At 45.9% G+C, this 25,489-nt stretch overlaps 2 protein-coding genes across 3 annotated transcripts in view; one reads left to right on the top strand and one right to left on the bottom strand.

The window, feature by feature from the left end:
- Positions 1-352: 352 nt before the first annotated feature.
- Positions 353-19,650, bottom strand: selenof (selenoprotein F). The gene is made up of 5 exons (XM_047367994.1): positions 19,532-19,650; positions 9,132-9,299; positions 1,574-1,637; positions 1,252-1,301; positions 353-1,090 (listed from the first exon to the last, which is right to left on the bottom strand). The coding sequence occupies exons 1-5, from the start codon at positions 19,577-19,579 to the stop codon at positions 959-961; spliced, it is 462 nt and encodes a 153-aa protein (XP_047223950.1). The 5' UTR covers positions 19,580-19,650; the 3' UTR covers positions 353-958.
- A 212-nt stretch (positions 19,651-19,862) lies between these two features.
- The window catches only part of hs2st1a (heparan sulfate 2-O-sulfotransferase 1a), a 44,680-nt gene continuing 39,053 nt past the window's right edge, over positions 19,863-25,489 (top strand). The window contains exon 1 of one of the 2 annotated variants that reach the window (XM_047367993.1): positions 19,863-19,884. Coding sequence is in view for 1 of the 2 variants with exons in the window: in XM_047367992.1 (XP_047223948.1) it covers positions 20,350-20,473 (124 nt within the window). In the remaining variant the exon portion in view is untranslated. Of the gene's footprint in view, positions 19,885-19,960; positions 20,474-25,489 lie in introns of those variants that run through there. The other variant, XM_047367992.1, reaches the window with a different exon arrangement.

The raw sequence follows: 25,489 nt of genomic DNA, 5'->3' as shown, positions 1-25,489 counted from the left end.
AAACATAAGGCTTCAAAACGTCATAATTTGCATCCAAGCAGTATTATTTAGGAGGTTATAAGCTTTAACTCTTAAATTTAGGGACAATTTAGTCAAAACCTTGATTTCAAAAACTAAAATTGGTTATTTATTTTCATCAGCTACATTATAATGTTTAGTTTGCAAGTGTAGTTATATGAAACTCTAAAGGGTTTAAAACAGCACCATTAATTCAGAGTAGCAACCTGACACAAAACTCAATATAAAAAAGACCACTAGATGTCAGCAGATCACCTAAAAGTCTACTCCCTGTACAAGAACAATGTGAGGACGTTTGTTGGCCTAATAATAAATAACACACATTTTAAAGAAGTTGAAGATATTATGTTTATTGTTGCATATTAATCCCATCATCCAGCTCATAAACAAACCCTGCAAAAAACCCAGTTCCTCTTCAAAGCAGCCATGCAGAAACACACATTTCTATCAGAGCTCACATCCCACAACTGGTTTACTGCGAGCTCTTCACTGACGTGTGCTTCAGCAGAGCTGGATGCATTCGCTGAGGAAAAGGGATTCACTCTAACTTACTGCACATCCTGCTGGTCACAATGTTAAGCTTCATAAAAATAATCATTTTACAAGAATATCAGACAAAAAGAAGAACGTTAGCCAAACGGCCTATTAGCAAGGCATGATTGATGTGTGAAACTGACTCTCTGAACATGTTTTAGGGTTTTAGTTAAGTCATCTGGTGAAATCCACACAGAGATTTATGATATTCAGAAACAAAAACGGTCATACAGATCAATGATTTAACCAACATATCCAGGTTGTATACAAACAGCTAAATAATGACATAAATCAGTTGAAACAAAAAGCAAAGTTTTTGTTGACTTGTCCAAATTGAAGTTCTGTTTCTTTGTAATTTAATGGACCATTTAAGTTCTATATTAAAAAAGGATTGTTTTGTGTGTGTCTATATTCGGTCTAACTTCTCACTCAGAAACTCTTCAACGCTGTCTGTGTTCCACTTGGTGATGCTGAGCTCTTCAGCGATGTTCCCGTTATCGTCCAAGAGCTTGAGGATAGGATCAGAGCCTCTGACGTACTGCAGCGTGGAAACGGGAGGGGGAGAAAAGATGGAAACCGTGTTATAAATGCAGGGAGACATTTAGTAGAAATAGCCTCTTGATGTTTTAAAATGAAAATTATGTGAAAAGACCAGCACAACAGACTGGTAAAGGAAAGAACTTTATTCATCAGCGCTACCTTGATCTGAAGACCTTTAAACATCTTTGGCTTCTCGCTCCTGACAAAAGCTGAGGAGAAAAAGCAGAGACAGAAGTCAGGTGGACCCATGGACAGACATCTGGAGAATGCTGCAGATACAGCTGAAGGGACACTTTAAAACCCAGAATGGGCACAGCTGAAGTAACTAAACAACAGCCATACAGCACAGATGGAGGTCTGGCATTTTTTACATACTGAAAGCTAGAGTATGTCCACCAATGGAGCGCTGCTACTAGCAGGAGGCCATTTACCTGCAACTCAAGATGAAATGCAATTTCAAATGTATCTTCTCAGAACTTACCTTGGACTTGAGGGAACCTCCCCAGTTTTCATCCACAGACCTCAAGGATAGCGCCAGCATAAAGCTGCATGCAGGAGAGAGAAAATGGAACCATGCATGAGACAACTTGTTTTCTGCACACAGACAATGAATAAAATCAGGTTCTACTGGTGGTATCGGGTTAAGATTGGAGGAGCAGACAGTCATAAACATGTCTTTATATGGCACCTTCTCTAAGGTCATTAAGCTGTGAGCATGTGCATACGGAGTCGGGCTGATGGATGACGGTTTATGCAGGACCTGCTGGTATTTAAACATCCAACAAGAAAACATAATAAGTTCAAGGAAAGTGGAGAGCTGTGGCTGTATGTCAGAGACACTTTCTCCCTCAGAGTCCCAGTTAATGACCCCATTGGGTAGTTTATGCACAAAAGTTAAGTATGTGTGGACGGCATGGCACCTTTTTGTTCTGCTAGTTATGTTCTATTAATATGGAAACAATGCAATGATGATATTCAGTGTTTTAGGGTTTGTCCAGTGCTGCTCAATCATATTTTCCTCCTACTTTTTAGATTTTCTGCCATAACCAAAAGACGTTTGAGGTTAAGATGACAAACTGAACTGGATATTCTCCTTCAGGATCTTCTGTTAAAGAGCAGAATTTATGGTTCCATCGATTACAGCAGGTTGTCCAGGTTCAAAGGCATCAAGTCAGCCTGACCGCCACCATGTTTGACTGTCAGTATAATGTCGTTTTTCTAAAATGCTGTTATTTTATGACACATGTACCACTTGTGTCCCTTTAGAATATTTTCCCAACCTGGGGATCATTACGTGTTTTTTTGGTAAATGGGAGGCAGGACCTTTGTGTGCTTTTTGGTCAGCAGTGGTTTTTTGCCATCAAAAATCCCATTGGAAAGGTTTCTCACTGTTCCATGTTTCGTCTTTAGATCTGGACATGATGTAATGCTTTTGAGATTTTTCAACCTGTTATTCAACCTTTGTTATTAGACAGGTTCGATTAAGGTGACTGTACAGGTCAGGTAGCAATCCAGCCTTGGTGTGGGTGGTGAAACTAAACTCCAAAGACGTGGAAAATCATAGTTATTTCAGGATTTATCTAGGGTGGTCATGTTTGTTTGGATAGCTTTGTTTCCTAGATAAATTAAATCTTCATTTAAAAGTTGGATTTAATACTGTATTTACTCTGAAACATTTAAGTGTGACAAAAAAGCAAAAACAGAAGGAATCTGTAAAGGGCAGAGTGCTGCACTGGTGTCATAAAAAAAAAGAACCAGTAAAAGAAAGAGCTGTAGTTAGTAAACTATAAAACCGATTCAGCAAGAGTTCATGGCTCCTCTTTTCCCTAGTCCCTACTCAGCAGGATTCGGCATGGCTCTACTGCCTTTTTAGGCTTTTCCATTACTAATCTTTACAAGGAACAGTTCTTAGTACCTGGTTGGATGCGGTTCCATGTGAGCCGAGTTGTGCTAAAAACGCAACATCAGAAGACTGTCCGTCACTGATTGGGCAGGGGGCGTTGTCACTGGTCACAGTATATTTTAATAACTAATATCTACAACCATTAAATCGTTGTACGCTGGGCTTTTTGTGTATATTACCACATCGTTCGTTCGTCGTCTTCCGCTTATCCAGGACCGGGTCGCGGGGGCAGCAGACTCAGCAGAGACGCCCAGACGTCCCTCTCTCCAGACACCTCCTCCAGTTCCTCCAGGGGGAGCCCAAGGCGTTCCCAGGCCAGCCGAGAGACATAGTCCCTCCAGCGTGTCCTGGGCCGTCCCCTGGGCCTCCTCCCGGTGGGACGTGCCTGGAACACCTCCCGAGGAAGGCGTCCAGGAGGCATCCGGTATAGATGCCCGAGCCACCTCAACTGGCTCCTCTCGATGTGGAGGAGCAGCGGCTCTACTCCGAGCCCCTCCCGGATGGCCGAGCTCCTCACCCTATCTCTAAGGGAGTGCCCGGCCACCCTACGGAGGAAGCTCATTTCAGCCGCTTGTATCCGTGATCTCGTTCTTTCGGTCATGACCCAAAGTTCATGGCCATAGGTGAGGGTAGGAACGTAGACCGACCAGTAAATTGAGAGCTTTGCTTTTCGGCTCAGCTCTCTCTTCACCACAATGGACCGGCACAGCGCCCCCATTACTGTGGCAGCTGCACCGATCCGTCTGTCGATCTCCCGCTCCATTCTTCCCTCACTCGTGAACAAGACCCCGAGATACTTAAACTCCTCCACTTGAGGCAGGAACTCCCCTCCAACCTGAAGAGGACAAGCCACCCTTTTCCGGTCGAGTACCATGGCCTCGGACTTGGAGGAGCTGATCCTCATCCCAGCCGCTTCACACTCGGCTGCGAACCGCCACAGCGCATGCTGTAGGTCTTGGCTAGAGGGGGCCAGCAGGACCACGTCATCCGCAAAAAGAAGAGACGAAATCCACTGGTCCCCAAACCAGACCCCCTCCGGCCCTTGGCTGCGTCTAGAAATCCTGTCCATAAAAGTTATGAACAGGACCGGCGACAAAGGGCAGCCCTGCCGGAGTCCAACATGCACTGGGAACAGGTCCGACTTAGTGCCGGCAATGCGGACCAAACCCCTGCTCCGCTCGTACAGGGACCGGATGGCCCCTAATAAAGGGCCCCCGATTCCATACTCCTGGAGCACCCCCCACAGGGCATCACGAGGGACACAGTCGAATGCCTTCTCCACGTCCACAAAACACATGTGAACCGGTTGGGCAAACTCCCATGAACCCTCGAGCACCCTGTAGAGGGTATAGAGCTGGTCCAGTGTTCCACGGCTGGGACGAAAACCACACTGTTCCTCCTGAAGCCGAGGTTCGAATATCGGTCGGACTCTCCTCTCCAATACCCTGGCGTAGGCCTTACCAGGGAGGCTGAGGAGTGTGATCCCCCTGTAGTTGGAACAAACCCTCCGGTCCCCCTTCTTATAAAGGGGGACCACCACCCCAGTCTGCCAGTCCAGAGGCACTGTCCCCGACCGCCACGCAATGTTGAAGAGGCGTGTCAACCATGACAGCCCTACAACATCCAGAGACTTGAGGTACTCAGGGCGGATCTCATCCACCCCCGAAGCCTTGCCACCGCGGAGCTTTTTAACCACCTCGGTGACTTCAGCCTGGGTGATGAAAGAGTCCAACCCCGAGTCCCCAGCCTCTGTTTCCACCACGGAATGCGTGATGGCAGGATTGAGGAGATCCTCGAAGTACTCCTTCCACCGCCCGATAATGTCCTCAGTCGAGGTCAGCAGTCTCCCGCCCCCACTATAAACAGTGTTGGCAGAGCACTGCTTCCCCCTCCTGAGGCGTCGGACGGTTTGCCAGAATCGCTTCGAGGCCAACCGGTAGTCCTTCTCCATGGCCTCACCGAACTCTTCCCAGGCCCGAGTTTTTGCCTCTGCCACAGCCCGGGCCACAGCACGCTTGGCCTCACGGTACCCATCAGCCGCCTCAGGAGTCCCACAAGCCAACCACAGCCGATAGGACTCCTTCTTCAGCTTAACAGCATCCCTTACTGCCGGTGTCCACCACCGGGTTCTGGGATTGCCGCCACGACAGGCACCGCAGACCTTACGGCCGCAGCTATGGGCAGCAGCATCGACAATAGATGCAGAGAACATGGTCCACTCTGAGTCTATGTCTCCAACATCCCCCGGGATCTGGTCGAAGCTCTCCCGGAGGTGGGAGTTGAATACATCCCTGGCCGAGGGCTCCGCCAGGCGTTCCCAACAGACCCTCACTATGCGCTTGGGCCTGCCAAGTCTGTCCGGCTTTCTCCTCCTCCAGCGGATCCAACTCACCACCAGGTGATGATCAGTGGACAGCTCAGCCCCTCTCTTCACCCGAGTGTCCAAAACATGCGGCCGAAGGTCTGATGATACGACAACAAAGTCGATCATCGACCTCCTGCCTAGGGTGTCCTGGTGCCAAGTGCACTGATGGACACCCTTATGTTTGAACATGGTGTTCGTTATGGACAATCCGTGACTAGCGCAGAAGTCCAATAACAAAACACCACTCGGATTCAGATCGGGGAGGCCATTCCTCCCGATCACGCCTCTCCAGGTGTCACTGTCGTTCCCCACGTGGGCGTTGAAGTCCCCCAGCAGAATAATGGAGTCCCCCGGAGGGGCACTATCCAGCACCCCCGACAGGGACGCCAAGAAGGCAGGGTACTCTGCACTACCACTCGGCCCGTAGGCTGAAATGATAGTCAGAGACCTCTCCCCAACCCGAAGGCGCAGGGATACAACCCTCTCATCCACTGGGGTAAACCCCAACACGAGACGGCTGAGCTGGGGGGCAACAAGCAAACCCACACCAGCCCGCCGCCTCTCCCCGTGGGCCACTCCAGAGTAGAAGAGAGTCCAACCCCTCTCAAGGAGATGGGTTCCAGAGCCCACGCTGTGCGTGGAGGCGAGCCCGACTATTTCTAGTCGATATCTCTCGACCTCCCGCACAAGCTCAGACTCCTTCCCCCCCAGCGAGGTGACATTCCACGTCCCTAGAGCCAGCCTAAGCATCCGGGGATCGGGCCGTTGAGGTCTCCACCTTCGTCCGCCACCCAATCCTCTTTGCACCGGTCCCTCACGGTTCCCCCTGCAGGTGGTGGGCCCACTGGAGGATGGCCTCGCGTCTCTCGTTCGGGCTTGGCCCGGCCGGGTCCCGCGAGGAGCAACCCGGCCACCAGGCGCTCTCCGACGAGTCCCGACCCCAGGCCTGGCTCCAGGGTGGGACTCCGGCTCCGCCGTACCGGGCGACGTCAAGTGCCTCGATATTGTGTTCTTCATGAGGGGTTCTTGAACCATTCTTTGTCTGACCCATCACCTAGAACCTGTTTGCCATGGGAGACCCTACCAGGGGCATTTAGGCCCCAGACAACATAGCCTCTAGGATCATTTGAGCACTCAAACCCCTCCACCACGTTAAGGTGACGGTTAAAGGAGGGGTATTACCACATATACCTTGGAAATAAAATGGCCTTCAAACTGCTAATTTCCTATAGTCCATTGTAATGGATCACAAATTATACACCAGGAGACAGGTGCTAGGACAGCCCACCCTAACACATCCTCTAACTCGTTAACACTCCATGGCTTTCCTCTCTCTCCAGTACTGATCCAGAGCGCTTCATCTTGCTAACCTTCTCTGAATGTCATTTCACTCTGAGTCTGACAACAGCCACAGACTGAGCACCAGGTCCTCCGTTGTTGTTGTGTTTGTGTCGCTACAAATCACGTCACGTTACTCTGGAATTCATGAACTATTGTCAAGGATACGAAATGATCTCTAGATTAGACTTCTTAACTCTCAGTTATAGTCCAAGGAACTGCAATTTTTTACTAGTATTTTATCTTCATTCTAGTCAAAAGTAAGATTTAGGTTCATGCATCTTCCAGGTTTAAGGTGCCCACGATGTGTGAACAGACCCTGGTTGGTAAATCAAACGCACCCTTTAACAGAAGAATATGCGTCTGTGTCAACGCTGCAGTCTGTGGCTACCTGACTATAAATGCCTTTGATGGCAGCATTAAGAAAAACCAAACAAACTGAAGTTCCTGTTAACTCCTTTGATCGACACGTGGTGTCAAGACACATCACAGCGAAACAAATGTACTGGGCTTCATCTTACCATGACACCAAGACACTACGGTAAGTCGGAGGGGACAACATTAATCATTTACTCAGTTAATCTACACTTACTGCTTGACATTATCCTCTGATTACATCAGTCTCAAGTCTTTAGAGTGCAGCTCTAAACTGGGACAACTCTAAGTGACAGACACAAATCCCCATGCCAGGCACACCTCATGTGTAAGGTGATAATGAAAAAAAATGCAATGAATCCCTGAAAAAGGACGCTGATATGTTGCCTTATAAATATTAGTCCCACACCTATATAATATCCAAAATATAAGCCACACTCAGAAAAATACGGCTAAGTAAATCCTATTCACATTGATAATAAATCACAAAATAATGAGATTTAAATGGCTTTTCTGCTTAAATTTTACACTGGTTGTTTAAAAAGGATCACACACATTTAGCAAACTTCACCTCAACAGTTTTGTTGTCATAATAAAGGATAACCATGGCAACCCGACCTCTACTAGGAAGAGCTTTTTAACAGCTACACCCAGTTATTCATAAAGGCCAAAGCAGTCAGTGACCATGCTGTAGACCTTTACATTTCTTGTTTTGGTTAAGATCAAACAAATGTACCAATCAATTGGCCAAAAATCTAAATGATCCAATTTTACTTCGAACATTAAGGCTCTGATTGGTGATGAGCAGATTAAAAGTTGAAAAATCGGATTTTGAGGCCCCCCATTCGCTAAGCGCATTAAAACCAAGATCTCCTACCATTTCTAGTCTATAAATGCATTAACCAGTGCCTTAGGTTATTATTTCAAACTTAATACAACTCTTATGAAAACCATTTAAAACTGGTAACAGTCAGGAGAGGCCTGATTGATGCATCACTAAAAAGCAGGTTTCCATGCACTGAAATGCAAGTTTAACAAGTACTGACATCAATTGCTCTCCAAAGAGGGCAAAATGATTGAGATACGTCCAGCTGCTTGGCACAGATGACATATTCTCACACCCAGGAGAGCTGTGGGGCAGTGATGAAGACAAACCTTTGAAAAGAGAGAGCTAAAAACCCTCCCTGCTCATCATAACCAACAGAGCTCTGCAATAAGCCACTTTTCAGAGGGGACGGATGTGAAATCAAAGACCTAAAGGATTCTTAAGGGAGATAATTGTTGCCGTCTGAGGAGAAAATGTGCTGAGTGACACCATGGTTTCTTCAGGTACAATAGGGGTGCAGCAGGAGACAGGCAATTGCTCCTCTAAGTGACAGTTTTTACTCAAATTGTGAGGAGGAAAGGTGATCTTGGCAGTAAGCGTCTTCATTGAATAGTTATCATCAAGAGGTGTAATGAGGTGTTCACTACAGTTCTGAGAAGGTGCTGTTGCTAGGATACTACACACGCGCTCCAGGGGATTTGCTTAAATCAAAGGGAAAAAAAGAAAACCGTTTTCCCACCATCAGTCGACTGTGTTTATCCATCAGAGCTCAGCAAGGGCTGCTTTGATTTTTCTATAATCACACAAGGGAGCAGCACTTCGTCACTACAGAGAGGGTCCCAGGGCACAACCTGACAATTCAACTCCTCACAGGAGTGTTTACTGGAGGTCGGTACTGCTCAGCTTTGTCATTCTCAGAATGACAAAGACAAAGGGCACCGATCTGAGGCACAGCTGCAAAGTGTCAACAAACCCAATGACGGGGTGGAGGGGGGCTCAGCAATTTCTGCTAGTGGGTTCAGTAGCAGAAAATACTGAGGAATGTGACCCTCTGTCAGTTAAGCTGTGACATATTCTGACAGACGCCCCCTTAAACCCAGAAGCCAGCATTCAGTTTACACCTCAAACATTGTAAACTATTCTTATTTCTACACGCACCCTCTGTTCTCTCTGTCCCCCACCCTGAACCCCCCTGCCCCCGAACACCCCCCAACCTCTCTGCCCCTCCTTACCTTGCGTGTTTCCATCTGAGCCTCCTGCTGGCAGCACTGCCGGCACATAGGTTGAAGACTGGTCAGGCTGAACTCCCCGAGCAGGTCACAGGAGCTGCACAGAAGGTTGCTGGAGAAGCCCAGCTCCCTGCAGGCCTCGGATGACAGCTCGGCTCCGTACGCAGAGAGCTGCAGAGAGGCACAAGAGGAGGAGGGAGACGCAGTTTTTATGAAAAAAAAGAGGATATTAAATTAGAAAGCAAATACTCTTCTGCAAGTAATGAAAACTGTGTTTCATACAGTCCATTGTTTAATACGGTCTATATTACAATGACACCAACAACATTTGAATAAAATAAATGGGAATTCAGTTTTAAGATTTAATGCATTGGGATAATAAAAAGAATGTGGTCTTCACCAGCAACTATTTAAACCTAACCTCTAGTGTACAAAAACACACAAAAGATTTCAGTCGGTCATTATTTATTAAATCCCAGACTAAGCCAAGATGGAAAAGCTATGTGTAAAAAACTAAGTAAACCCCATAATTGTATTGCCTATAGAAATTAACCTTAACAACAATAATTTAAAATAGCCTTGTTCTGTCTGACCAGCAGGCCCTCCCATTGTGGGGGAATTTTGGCCCACTCTTCTTGACAACACTGCTTCAGTTTATTGAGGTTAGCATTTTATGATCAGATGTGATGAGGTTCCACCAGCATTTCCTTCAGGCTGAGGCATTTGCTGCCGTTTGGGATCTGTTGATGACCCAGTTTAGGCCAAGCTGCAGCTGTCGGACATATGGGCTGACATCTGACTTTATAATACTTTAGTTCATGGTTTACTTAATGACTGGGTGTACTGCTGTATATCAAAGCCAAATAATCACATCTACAACCCCATGCTCCACAGCTAGTGTGAGGTGTTCGTGCTTATATGAATATCAATAGTCCCAAATAGAGTTTGGAATCAGTAGAAACAGGGTGTAATGTCAAATCTTCAGAATTAAAATAAATTAAATGTCACATTTAACCATTTTTATGATTATCTCTAAAACTCATCAAACTGTGAGGGATATAAAGTAAAACTCCATGGCAAGAACATGTGTATAGTATTGTTCTTTTATGGGTACAAAATAGAAGCGGGTTGGGACTAAGTGGATATGAAGTGGGGGTATGAAAGGGGGGGAGGGGATTAAATTGACCCCACACATCGGAATCGGTTGTCTGTTTTTATACTTAAGGTTTGATTTAAACTAGAAACCGGTAGACACCAGATTGTTTAAAACATGATCATTTGCAGCATTAAACCACATCAATGCATGTACAATACTGTAAAATGTTTTGCTTTCGGGTGAAATGTATGGAAAACGTAAAGGTTCACACTACAGTGATATTATATCAGAAAAGTATGGCATTTAAGCAGAAGCATGCAGTGGTTATTTCATAATATCAAACAATTTATTGAAACAAAAGCCAAGAACAATGGTGGGTATACCACAACAACAAATGTCAATGTCTCAATAACGTGTCCTGTGGCCTTGAACATCAATTATGGACAACATCTCAAGCTGTTCACTAAGTTGACCTATTGTCTGCTGAGACATGGCATCCTACTCTTCTTGAAGGGTAAACTTCAGGTCATTGAGGTTCTGGGGTACAGGGCTACATGCCTGCTTCCGCCTCTCTGCCTGCTCAGACGCTTTTCTTCTAAGCTCCCTGCTTGCCTGCATTCTTTTACTCCTAACTTTTTATCTCTTAGCCAAAATTACGGAAATATTGGACTAAAACTACTTCTTACCAGCGACTCCAGCTAATCAGCACAAAATGCCTCCCTTCATCACAGAGGACTTCGACAAACTTTTACAGAAATTGGCTGTTTTGGAGATGAAAATCCATCGACTAGAAGTGAATGTGGAAGTGAATATGGGGTACAACGATGATTCAACTCTGCCTGTGATCCCCAACAGTGACAGCCAGCTCAACAACTCAGCTGGCAATCAGAACACTGAGAATAAACCTACCGGCAGACCCCCCTGGCATGTTTTAGGGGCATGCCCAAAAAATCAAGGTGGACGACTCACTGGAAGATCTCAGCAATTAAATAAATTAGAAAGGCCAGAATTACAGAGAAATGGCCCCGTTTCCCCTGGGAAAAGGAGACTTCGACAGCGAGCTGCTGTCACAACAACTGATAGGAGTGAGACAGCTGGAAATAATGGAGTTCCCTTCCAAAACAGATTTGCTCCACTACAGAATGAAAACCAGGACAATGATCCATCTTCTGAGAACAATAAAAAGTTTGAGAACAACCTTCATTCTAAACTGTCTTCTCCTAAGCTGCCAGAGAAAAAGCGCCCCAACGGACCAAGAACCCTAATAGTGAGCAACACAGCTGTGGATGGGATTAAAAACTTCTGCAACAAGAAAAACACAGAAGTTATGATTGGTACCAGTAACGTGGTGTCTGATATCTCAGAGAATTTTCTTGCAATCACAGAAAAGCGTCCGTCTCTAGAAAACCTTATTATACACTGTGGAGCCATGGATGACGTGGCCAAGAAAAAATCAGAAAGACTGAAGGAGGATTTCACTCATCTTCTGAATATTGTTGGAGGTCTCAATATCAAGGTTTTTCTCAGTGGACCCTTTGCACCGATTTTCTGTGGAGATGAGATTTTTTCAAGACTTCTGATGATTAATAAGTGGTTGAAAAAAACATGTGCAACCACACCTGTGAACTTCATCGACAACTTTAATATTTTTTGGGAAAAAAGACAACTCTTCAAGCAAGATGGTTTCTGTATGTATGAACAAGCCGGGAGCCAGACATCTCACATCTAATCTCTTCTATTCAGTAAATAATCCACCAGCAGCTTCGACCTTCAGCAGAGAACATGGAGTATCAACAACAATGATAACGATGCCTCCAACAGCTCCAGCAGAGACAACCGGCCAGTTGGCTGAGAAAGAGAGGTCATCACAAAAGGTCTCCCCGTCGAAATCCACAGGAGAAGTGGACCCCCATGTTATACCCCCCTCCCCCAAAACCCAGACCCAGACGACACCCCCGGTAAACCCCCCTTCACCCCAGACCCAGACCCAGACTGCAGAGAACTCTCCCAACTCCCCACTGAGCCTGCGTTTTGCTTTACTGGATTCTGATAACATGAAAGCAGCTCTTAAAATCGGGACCCAAATGGCTCTGACCTCTTCTCCATTCAACACCCCCCGTGGCCGAGGCCCTGCTACTAAACCAACATCTTCCAAATGCCGCAGACCTCCACCACCTTCTAATCTATCTCCTTCTAATCAGGACCTTCAAATAACTTCTCTGTGATACAGTCTGGGCCCCAGTGGTAACTCTATCAGAAATGATCATGTCCAGGAAAAACTTGGGCCCCTAATAGGAGATAGTTGTAAAATCTCTGTGCTTATACGTGACTTAAAGAACAAACCCAAAAGGATAAGAGACAGTAATAAACAATCAATGAAAGCCATAAACTGTCAGGTACAACCAGACACAGAGTTAAAATCAGCAACTATGTTGTTGGGACCCACAGCCATGGATTTCAACATTAAAACTCCAGTACAAACTTTTCTGGAACTTTCAAAATAAATTGCATTTAACCGACTTCCAGCACAACTCTGTGCTTATGCATTTTAACCCTTTTATTGACGGTATTTTAAATGTGTGTGTTTGATTCTGGTGCTAAGCTATCAGCCTCCTTTGTTAGCTTTCACTGCTAACAGGTAAGGACACGTGCTTGCATACTTAGGCCCATTTCTCCGGAAAGATTCGGTTCTTTTCCAAAATACTTCCTTAAATATTTGACCATTTCCTTAAAATACTCGTACTCGTCGTCTTCCGCTTATCCGGGACGTCCCTCACTCCAGACACCTCCTCCAGTTCCTCCAGGGGGAGCCCAAGGCGTTCCCAGGCCAGCCGAGAGACATAGTCCCTCCAGCGTGTCCTGGGCCGTCCCCTGGGCCTCCTCCCGGTGGGACGTGCCTGGAACACCTCCCGAGGAAGGCGTCCAGGAGGCATCCGGTATAGATGCCCGAGCCACCTCAACTTGCTCCTCTCGATGTGGAGGAGCAGCGGCTCTACTCCGAGCCCCTCCCGGATGGCCGAGCTCCTCACCCTATCTCTAAGGGAGTGCCCGGCCACCCTACGGAGGAAGCTCATTTCAGCCGCTTGTATCCGGGATCTCATTCTTTCGGTCATGACCCAAAGTTCATGGCCATAGGTGAGGGTAGGAACGTAGACCGACCAGTAAATTGAGAGCTTTGCTTTTCGGCTCAGCTCTCTCTTCACCACAACGGACCGGCACAGCGCCCCCATTACTGTGGCAGCCGCACCGATCCGTCTGTCGATCTTCCGCTCCATTCTTCCCTCACTCGTGAACAAGACCCCCAGATACTTAAACTCCTCCACTTGAGGCAGGAACTCCCCTCCAACCTGAAGAGGACAAGCCACCCTTTTCCGGTCGAGTACCATGGCCTCGGACTTGGAGGAGCTGATCCTCATCCCAGCCGCTTCACACTCGGCTGCGAACCGCCACAGCGCATGCTGTAGGTCTTGGCTAGAGGGGGCCAGCAGGACCACGTCATCTGCAAAAAGAAGAGACGAAATCCACTGGTCCCCAAACCCGACCCCCTCCGGCCCTTGGCTGCGTCTAGAAATCCTGTCCATAAAAGTTATGAACAGGACCGGTGACAAAGGGCAGCCCTGCCGGAGTCCAACATGCACTGGGAACAGGTCCGACTTAGTGCCGGCAATGCGGACCAAACTCCTGCTCCGCTCGTACAGGGACCGGATGGCCCCTAGTAAAGGGCCCCCGATTCCATACTCCTGGAGCAACCCCCACAGGGCATCACGAGAGACACAGTCGAATGCCTTCTCCAGGTCCACAAAACACATGTGAACCGGTTGGGCAAACTCCCATGAACCCTCGAGCACCCTGTAGAGGGTATAGAGCTGGTCCAGTGTTCCACGGCTGGGACGAAAACCACACTGTTCCTCCTGAAGCCGAGGTTCGACTATCGGTCGGACTCTCCTCTCCAATACCCTGGCGTAGGCCTTACCAGGGTGGCTGAGGAGTGTGATCCCCCTGTAGTTGGAACACACCCTCCGGTCCCCCTTCTTATAAAGGGGGACCACCACCCCAGTCTGCCAGTCCAGAGGCACTGTCCCCGACCGCCACGCAATGTTGAAAAGACGTGTCAACCATGACAGCCCTACAACATCCAGAGACTTGAGGTACTCAGGGCGGATCTCATCCACCCCCGAAACCTTGCCACCGCGGAGCTTTTTAACCACCTCGGTGACTTCAGCCTGGGTGATGAAAGAGTTCAACCCCGAGTCCCCAGCCTCTGTTTCCACCACGGAATGCGTGATGGCAGGATTGAGGAGATCCTCGAAGTACTCCTTCCACCGCCCGATAATGTCCTCAGTCGAGGTCAGCAGTCTCCCGCCCCCACTATAAACAGTGTTGGCGAAGCACTGCTTCCCCCTCCTGAGGCGACGGACAGTTTGCCAGAATCGCTTCGAGGCCAACCGGTAGTCCTTCTCCATGGCCTCACCGAACTCCTCCCAGGTCCGAGTTTTTGCCTCTGCCACAGCCCGGGCCGCAGCATGCTTGGCCTCACGGTACCCGTCAGCCGCCTCAGGAGTCCCACAAGCCAACCACAGCCGATAGGACTCCTTCAGCTTAACAGCATCCCTTACTGCCGGTGTCCACCACCGGGTTCTGGGATAGCCGCCGCGACAGGCACCGCAGACCTTACGGCCACAGCTACGGGCAGCAGCATCGACAATAGATGCGGAGAACATGGTCCACTCGGACTCTATGTCTCCAACATCCCCCGGGATCTGGTCGAAGCTCTCCCGGAGGTGGGAGTTGAATACATGCCTGGCCGAGGGCTCTGCCAGGCGTTCCCAGCAGACCCTCACTATGCGCTTGGGCCTGCCAAGTCTGTCCGACTTTCTCCTCCTCCAGCGGATCCAACTCACCACCAGGTGATGATCAGTGGACAGCTCAGCCCCTCTCTTCACCCGAGTGTCCAAAACATGCGGCCGAAGGTCTGGTGATACGACAACAAAGTCGATCATCGACCTCCTGCCTAGGGTGTCCTGGTGCCAAGTCCACTGATGGACACCCTTATGTTTGAACATGGTGTTCGTTATGGACAATCCGTGACTAGCACAGAAGTCCAATAACAAAACACCACTCGGATTCAGATCGGGGAGGCCATTCCTCCTGATCACGCCTCTCCAGGTGTCACTGTCGTTCCCCACATAGGCGTTGAAGTCCCCCAGCAGAATAATGGAGTCCCCGGGAGGGGCACTATCCAGCACCCCCGACAGGGACGCCAAGAAGGCCGGGTACTCTGCACTGCCACTCGGCCCGTAGGCTGAAATGATAGTCAGACCTCTCCCCAACCCGAAGGCGCAGGGATACGACCCTCTCATCCACTGGGGTAAACCCCAACACGAGACGGCTGAGCTGGGGGGCAACAAGCAAACCCACACCAGCCCGCCGCCTCTCCCCGTGGGCCACTCCAGAGTAGAACAGAGTCCAACCCCTCTCAAGGTGATGGGTTCCAGAGCCCACGCTGTGCGTGGAGGCGAGCCCGACTATTTCTAGTCGATATCTCTCGACCTCAAGCTCAGGCTCCTTCCCCCCCAGCGAGGTGACATTCCACGTCCCTAGAGCCAGCCTAAGCATCCGGGGATCGGGCCGCTGAGGTCTCCACCTTCGTCCGCCACCCAATCCTCTTTGCATCGGTCCCTCACGGTTCCCCCTGCAGGTGGTGGGCCCACTGGGGGATCCTTAAAATATATTCTTTAAATATTTTAATAAATAAAGGCAGCAATGAGACACCGTTGAGAATTGGTCATCCAGAAGGTTGGTTTTATTCAGCAGATCATTCTCAAAACATTATTTTATTAAAATAATATTTTATCTAATCTTGCATTGTGAAGGGTTGTCTAAAGGTATGCTGATTATTGCCTAAGTTGGTTCCAAGACTAACTTAACTTCATTTCCAGATTCTTCAAGATAATCCTTGGTTCTCAAACATAAATAACATTGCATGGTAATGTTGCATCACTCCTTCAGTCATGGTTCTCAACCATCTTTAATCAACTTGTTTATATTTTAAATAGCCCATTAGTCTTCATTATTCTTTAATTCTGCTTGGTAGTTTAGTTGGATTGTTTAAGCATAGTAAAGAGTTTGTTGATTGAAATATGTTTGACTTTGAGTTGACTTATTTTTGTTAATAAACTCTTGTATTTTAAGAAATTGTGTGAATTCATTCCATGTGTGTGCAGAGTTTATGCTGTTCAATAATGTCAGAGCTCAGCTCACCCTTTTGATTTTGTCCTAAAACCATCGCCTTACTGGGCTGGTATTCACAGGACAACCCTTAACAGGCCGAAATATTATTTGATAAAATATTAATATTAAATATTAAATAATATTTTCAGATTCATAGTCACAACAAAGTCATATAAACTGGCGTTATTAAACATTAGATCTGTCAGGAAAATCATTTTTAATCAATGACTTAATTACTGACCACGATCTTGATGTTGTTTTTAACAGAAACATGGTTACATGAATTTAATGAAGCTCCCATTCTGATAGAGGCGACACCTCCGAACTACAATTTTCTTTGTGAGAGCAGACAGCAAAGAAAAGGTGGTGATGTGGCCACTTTGTTTAAAGATTTATTAGAGTGTAAAAAAGTATTTCTGGGCATATTTGACTCTTTGAATATTTGGCTCTCCGGGTAAAGAGGCCTCTCCGAACCAAGTTCTTGAATATTTACAGGCCTCCTAAGTCCAAAACTGATGATGGACTCAGACCTGAACCTTCAGAGGCACATAAAGGTAGTAACTAGGTCGGCCTTCTATCACCTAAAGAACATCTCCAGGATTAAAGGACTAATGTTTCAGCAGGACCTTGAAAAACTAATTCATGCGTTCATCTTTAGTAGAATTGATTACTGCAAAGGTGTCTTCACAGGTCTTCCTAAAAAGTCGATCAGACAGCTGCAGTTGATCCAGAACGCTGCAGCCAGCGTCATCACTAGAACTAAGAAAGTGGAGCACATCAGCCCGGTTCTAAAGTCCCTACACTGGCTCCCTGTAGCTCAGAGAATAGAGTTTAAAATACTTCTGTTAGTCTATAAATCACCGAATGGCTTAGCACCAAAATACATTACAGACTTGTTGTCAGTGTATCAACCACCCAGACCTCTCAGGTCTTCTGGCTCAAATCTACTCTGCATACCCAGAACCAGAACCAAACATGGAGAAGCAGCTTTTGGTTCTTATGCTCCACTAATCTGGAATAAACTACCAGAAAACTGTAAAAGCGCCGAAATCCCTAAGTTGCTTTAAATCAAGATTAAAAACTTATTTGTTTAGAGTGGCCTTTGACTGTGCCATCTAAACATTATTAGTAAAGTTTTCAGTCCAATTTTCCTTTCATTTTCTTATCCATCATTCTATTCTCTTTATTTTATTTTTATTTTTTTAAATTACCTCTGTTTGAGTTTCTGTATCATTGTAATGTTTTTCCGTATGTGCAGCGCCTTGAGTGCCTTGTTGTTGAAAAGCGCTGTATAAATAAACTTGACTTGACGGCAACTCAGCTAAGCACATTAGTTTTCTTTGGGTTTCCAGTTTGGATAAAGTTCAGGCCACTCCATTCCAGGAACTGCGGTCTCCAGCAGAAGTTATCTAATGATGCAACATCTATGAGCTGGAGCATCATCATCCATGAAGATGAAATTGGGCCCGTGTTGTTCATGCAGGGGCACAATGACTGGATTAATTATGTTATTCAGGTAGTATGGTAGTATTGGCAGTTCTGTATTGACTAGACACCTGCCCACACTGTAACACCATCACCACCAAAGGCCTGTTCGGTGACAACAGTGGCCGATGCAAAGCGCTCTCCTTGACCTCTCCAACATCGTTAGCGGCCATCATTTCTGCTAAACCTGAATCGGCTTTCATCAGAGAACAGAACTGAGGCCCACTGGTCCCTGGTCCAGCGTGAATGCTCCCTGGTCCATGCAAGATGATGATGCCTGTAACTGAAGATGTGGTCAGGTACCCTTGCAGGTCATCTAGCACGCAGACCACGCTCATATAAACGGTTTCAAATGGTCTGACATGACACTTGGGTTCCTCTCACCTCCCTTAAATGTGCCTGGAGTTGAGTGGCATTCATCACCTGGTACCGTCAGGGCACTGTTCACAAGGAAGCAGTCATCAGTGTGGGATGTGGCCAAAGGACATCAACTTTTATGCCTTACTGTGACTTTTCCATACTCTTTGTTGCAACCTGCTGATGACACTCTGTAACACTCTAAGCTCATTGGCCACTTAAATCTGAGAACATCCTGTTTGAAGCCACATAACGGAAAGGTACTGTTGATTAATTGTTAGGTGTTTTCTTGGTCTCATAATGTCAAAATGTGAACAGCATGATGAGGAGGACTCTTTAAATATCAGTTCTGATTCAACCAAGAACTGTATTGGTCAATTCATGGATCAAGCACCTGTTGTGAATTTTGCCATTAAGCTCCTTGCTAGAAGACAATAAATACTAAAAAAAATTGAACAGTTGGACATGTGCATTCAAAAGTTGTCAAACAGTATGTATGGACTTTAAAACCTTAATACATGGGGAAAAAAGGCTCGAATATGTAGAAGAATTGGGAAACTGCACTCACAAAACACAGCTATTTGAAATGCACGGCGTTACAAAACTTCACTAGACAGAAGCACATTTCTGCTTGCAAAACCTGTCCCAGCAGTAAGTTATATATGTTTGTTATCTTGTTTGGTTAACTTTGTCCAGACACATCAACTTCTGGGGCGCTCTACGCGGTTTTGAAACGATTTATTTTCGTTTTCAGTCCATAGAAAGGCGTACTATTGCATGTTAACACGCCATTCACCCTGTATCTCCTTTAGTTCCTGGTATTCTACTGACACCGTAGACTATGGACCTCCTGCCCGTGCTCTCTAAGTTCACCAGGAAATGTTTTAAATCTTATTTACCCGCAGTTTAGCCTGGACCAGTTTACAGACCGGAAGTCTAATTTTGTGACGTTTCCTTTCGCCGTCAATACCCTATAAATCGACTCTTCAGTTAGTTTCTGGTAACAACATTATCCAGATTTGCACTGTTAAATTAATAAGCTCAATTTCTTTTCTTGGCTTGCAGAAGTTCAGAGGAAGAGCCACGTCATGTAGCGGCTCCTGGAACAGCAGGATGTGGTTTCCGGAACTAAAGGCTGTACTGTAAAAACTACCAGCCACCCCAGCTGCTCCCGCTGGGTATAACCAGGTTTCTCTGCAGCGATCACCGGCTCTATCAGCGCTAATTAACTCACCGTCTGCAGGAACGACAGAAGCCATAGCAGGTACACCTCTCCCGACATTTTGGAACCTGCTTTGTTGGAAACTACTACAAGGGTCCTTTATTATTTCATAGGGGAAAGGTGCAATGGCCTGAGTGAAATTATCTATGAAAATGAAATGTATATTGTAATTGTCTTGTTTATTGATAGAACGTCGGTATAATAGCTTGTACATTTTTATTTTTCATTTAATAAGAAACATTTTATTTAATTATTTCGGGGTTTTTTGCATTCTGGCATTAACGAAGGGCAACTAAGAAATCTCTCCTTGTCTTTGATGATTTCCAGGATTGTGAAAAGAAGGCGACACCTGCCGTCTGGTTGAGGTAACTCACATGAAACTATCCAATACGGATTGAATAGGCAGTAAAACTGGACGAATAGAAAGCCTCTGCTGGCTGGTGGACTGATCATATACCCAATAGCTTGGGTGGCAAACGGGTAATGTGTCCGTAGTGCGGTAGTAGCCACACTCTATGGGGCAGGGGGCACTGGCAACCGCGACTGGTACTAGTCTGATTCCCAATCCGACGTGAGAAATTTGCATTCTGCTGAAATCTGTTAGGCTTTGTGACGATTTACAACCCTGAACAATTAATTAAGCATGGGACTCTACCATTTGAGGTGACAGTAGGATCGGGGCGTTTCAAAATATTCACACACGTTCTTAGCAACGAGAGAGAGAGGGCCATGCTCGCACTCCTCAGCCGCTGAGTAATCCCCGCAGCCGCTTTGTTTCGGTGTTTTCTCTTTCGAGGATGGAGTGACCAAATCCCTATCCGGATGATTTGATGGGGCTGCTCAGAGTCATGATGCCACCCAAGTTGCAGCTGCTGGCGCTGCTTGCTTTTGCAGTGGCCATGTTCTTCCTTGAGAACCAAATCCAGAAGCTGGAGGAGTCCCGGGGAAAGCTTGGTAAGTTGACGCGATCATGGCAGAACGGCGCTTCTAATGGACCGCTGCACGGTGAGAGGAGGAGGGCTGGCAGAGATCCGGGCGAGCCCTCCTCGTTGTGCATGTGGGTCAGTTAAAGACGCGAGGTGCGCCTCATTCCTCAGGCATGCTTCATCTTGTTCCTCAGAAAATGGTACACAGTCTTTCATTATTTACTGATGCAGGAGCTCCTGCACTTTGCATGACTCTGAGGCGAAAATCCATTTCTGGGTAGGGGAATTGGTAATTACATAAAACATCTACAGAACTGAGCAATCAGCCTGATGCTTTGTGACAAGGAGGAGCGACTGCGTGGTTTTATACAGTAAAAGGGGCAGCTGGTCGCAATGGTTTTCATCACTGATTGATCAGTACTAAAAAATACTAAGTTACGTCCTTTTGATGTTTTAATCCATCCAAAAAGCAGTTTGACAGCATACTTTAAAGATGCTATCACTAACAAATACACGCTGCCAACAAAACAGCTTGCTAAAGACGTATGGATTTCCACTGCAGGATTTTATTGTATACATTTGTTTAAAGCAGAGAATGACAAAAACGAGCGATTTCAGATTTGAGTGTATTTGAGCTGATGGCATCACAAGAGGCAAAATAAACGAGGCGATCACCTGACATTATGTTGCGTTCTGTTTGCACTCAGAAGTTCGACTTTCCAAGTTCGTAATCGGAAATGCATCAAGAAAGACCCCTGAAGTCAGAATTCCAACATAAAATCGGACCTACTTGAGCAGCGCCAAGTTTTATCCATATGGCTGCTGCATATATAGAATTTTGTGAAGGTTGCAGGCATCGACTATGTATTACCACTGGCAATTTTGAATATGTTCCTTCAGTGTTTGGGAGCATAAAACTGAGCCTTTATTGCTGATAGTCGAAGCACCACAACAATTAACGAAGCCCACTGGTTTTCCACATCGCAGCCAGAACGAGCTCCAACTAAAGAACAAGATAGAATGCAGTGTTATGGTGCTTATTATGTTCAGAAGGGATTTTCAGTTTCCAGTCGGAATTAAAACAAGATTGTCCCCTGAAGTCAAAAGTCCTGAAGTCCAAGTTTAGTAACAAATGCAACACAAGGCCAGTAAAAACAACTTATTAGCAATCTGACCATTTTTATCCAATTAAACTAGTGCCAAATGTTCAACTGTACATCTATTTGTGAACGTGTTCTTTTATCATTCCCTACATTGCTATTAGCTTGTATTGCTACTAATAGTTAGGAAAACCACAGCAATTAGCAAATCCCACTGTTTTTTTTTACTTGCAAATATGCACGCAACTCGAGATATGATGTCATTCCTAGATCTAAGTGCTGACTTCTAACCACCGATAAACACTATATTGTAGAAGTGAAGAAGTATACAGGACATGCCTCTGAAGGTTGAATCAGATTTAAAAACTGTGGAAAAAGATAACAAGAAATACAAAAATGGCCATACTTAAATGAACACTGATCAGTTGCCTTATGTGATGTCATAAGAGGCATGTAACTGTGGAAGCTTGGTTTTGGTAGGGTGCAATTTATCTTTGTTAAATAACATATTACACAATGTAGCAAATTACATAGAAAAAGTTACTGTGACAGGTTGTTCCATAGATATCTGTAGTGAGTTTGGTTAATTTTACAGAAAGAATACCATGTTTAATACAGCATAGTTTGAAAGAGAAGCTTCACCCTGTTACGCTTGTTTGATGCCTATCTAAATGTTGGATCACCTTAATGAGCTGTAAGAAATGTAGGAAAGTAAGACATTAAACTGCTTGGTCAGGTTGCTGGCTCCTGATTCATGCTTGGACTGTAGGAGGAAAACATCACTGCTCAGTACACTTTTAGGAAATAACCTGCATTTGTGAGGACACTTCAAATCCTCCCCTGCCCCCTTTACCAAATTCTCCTCTGATTAAAAGAGTGGCCGGCGATGCCCTCCAAAATCTCATTGCCAGGTCCCACAGGGGCTCAGTCCCAGTAAAAATCTGGGACGTTGCAGGATTATCTCTGCAGTGCCTCCGCTGAGGGGATTTTTGAGGAGCAGCAGACCTGAGCAGTCATTTTGAAGGGTGCAGCCAAGGTATCTCAGGGGGATTCACACAACATCCAACCTCTTCTGATGAGAGTGCAATCCTGGCACCGAGGCAATTCCAAATCACAAGCATTCGAACAAGTTCTAGCAGGAGAAGCACAGGTGTAATTAGTGACAGCTGGGGTACATTGCATCTCATTTAGGTGATGCAGCCTCAACGTCTTACTCATGAGTAAAATATGCACTGTCTTCCATTGATCAAAAGGCAGCTAAACATATTTGATTGGTCAATTTGCAGTTTGCACAATCAATGAAGTAGATAAGAGATAAGATGACGATATTGGTAACAGTTATACAGTTAACAAGCAACAAAATTGGGGTACCCTTATCAATGGAAAATAATAATGAATTAAAATAGAGACACACACACATACATATATATATATATATATATACACACACACACACACAGTATCATGTCAGGTGTTTGCAGTCTATAGCCTATATCTCCTGTCCTGCTGGAGGGCAGCAGCTTAGCCTCCTGGCGTCCTGGGGGTGTGTGCTGAGTCACATGATGCTGCATGCTCTCTTGAGATAGCAGGTGATTTTTTTGTAAGCCATAGAGCAGGTTGAAGATCACATACAGAGATGTAATATGTCAGTACACTCTATATGGAGCAGCAGTAGACTGCTGTCAACAGTTGCCTCTTCAGGTGGATCCTCCTGAGGATCCTCAGAAAGTGCAGACAATGTTTGGGACTATAAACAATCCCTGAGGTGTTTGACTTCCATTGGAGGACTGCATCAAGGTCCACACCCGGAAACCTGAAGTTGGGCAACCTCTCCGTATGCTCCTCATTAATGTTGATGATCTCCTCCTGAAGTCAACAATCAGTTCTTTATTTTATAGGTGTTGAGGGCCAAGGTGTTATCAGGACACCACTTAACCAGCACACCACTGTTGGGGTGTCGTCAGCAAACTTGATAATGACGTTGTCTGGGTGGGTGCTGACGCAATCATATGTGTACAGAGCCTATAGTAAGGGCCTCAGCACACAAACTTGTGGAGGTCCAGTGTTCTAGAGGAGGACTGTGGAGAGATGGGACCCATTATGACTCTCCAAACATGGTGGGAAGAAAGTCTCTTATCCAGCAGCAGGGAGTAAGAGGAAGCCCAGCGTCCTGTAGTTTTAATGTCAGGCTGGCTGGTAGTACAGGATAAGGGCATTTTCACACCTATAGTTTGATTACTTTGGTCTGAATCAGTTGTTTAGCTTGACTTAGAACATTTTCCTGTTTGGTTTCTTTTCACACATAGAAAACGAGCAAACCCAACCCTGTCACTACAAACCACACGAGAACGTTCCGTCTGGTTATTGGTCAGATATGCCTGGGACGAGAGTACCAAATGTAAATACAGGAAGCAGATGCAGGGTCCATGGCATTGGGGGGTTTAATCACATCATGTGGGCACTATGTCAGGCATAAATATCTGACAAGTATACTGAAAGATGTTGAGAGGACCTCTTGCATGGGGTTGCATGGGGCTTTATAATATAGGAAAAAGATGTGCAGCCGGTTTGTTTGCACGCATGCCTGGCTACGGGAAGCCATTTGGCTCAAGCTTGCAGTGAACACCTGGTAACTGTTTTTGCTGAAAGAAAGTCATAAAAAAATCCAGTGTAGATAACACAGCGCAAGTGTGGAAGAAGGTGCTCTTAATTTTTGATCAAGTAAAATTTTTCCATGTTAAATCAGTTCTGGGCTGCACGGTGGCGCAGTTGGTAGCACTGTTGCCTTGCAGCAACAAGGTCCTGGGTTCGATTCCCAGCCTGGGGTCTTTCTGCATGGAGTTTGCATGTTCTCCCCGTACATGCGTGGGTTCTCACCGGGTACTCCGGCTTCCTCCCACAGTCCAAAGACATGCCTGTTAGGTTAATTGGTCACTCTAAATTGCCCTTAGGTGTATGAATGAGTGTGTGCTTGGTTGTTTGTGTGTTGCCCTGCGATGGACTGGCGAACTGTCCAGGGTGTACTCCGCCTCTCGCCCATAGACTGCTGGGGATAGGCACCAGCTCCCCCGCGACCCACTATGGAATAAGCGGTAGAAAATGACTGACTGACTAAATCAGTTCTTTGTCTTCTTACATAACGCTACGTGTGGCAGAAAATGTGAGATAAAATAAATAAACTGCTGGTGGTGATAAAATTAGAAGTTTCATATCATAATTAATCTAAAAACATTGTCATGTGGCTTCTGGGTCAGACTTCAAACTATGTTTTAATGTGTCTGATGTGCAGCTGAAGCTTCTGCTCTCTATCTGATTATGGATCTGCTCCGATCCAATAAGTTAGCTAAACACTATGCAGGTGACATGAATTGTTTGATTAACATTACATTTTGTTTATAATTTCTACATAGCTTGCAGAGTTTTGCATGGTGGAGATGGTGACCTCAGATGAGAACCGATTTAAAATACCGAGGAGGTAACTGCTTTGCATTCACCATCTGCTTCATTCCTGCACCACATTTACTACGCAGATTGGAATAAGTCCATGCAGACACAAACACTGCCATCAAGTCCAGGAGATGCAAGAAATATGCACTTCTGTTTGTATCAGGTCAGGGCGGTCCTCTCTCTTTAGCCACAAATGCACCTGGTGCTTAAGTGATAGAGAAAAATATTCCTAAGAGAAATACTTGGGATGCTTTCCAATTTTGAATAACACGCTGCTACGAGACAGCGAGGTAATAACAAATGTTTCTGTGAGATTGTTATTTAAATGACTGAAAGCTGTTGCCTTTATTGGACTGATGTAGCCTTTAGCATTGCCAATCATGTCTGAAAAGGTCAGTGGCACAAAGAAAATCTCAGTAAGTCAGTAACACCTATGCTTCCCTTGGTAGTCCGTGTTGAGGAGCAACTCAGGCATCTATTTATATTTCCTGCTCTCC

Source organism: Girardinichthys multiradiatus, chromosome 6, assembly GCF_021462225.1.
Source record: "Girardinichthys multiradiatus isolate DD_20200921_A chromosome 6, DD_fGirMul_XY1, whole genome shotgun sequence".
Lineage (NCBI taxonomy): Eukaryota > Metazoa > Chordata > Actinopteri > Cyprinodontiformes > Goodeidae > Girardinichthys > Girardinichthys multiradiatus.
This window is presented reverse-complemented; position numbering and strand designations above follow the sequence as displayed.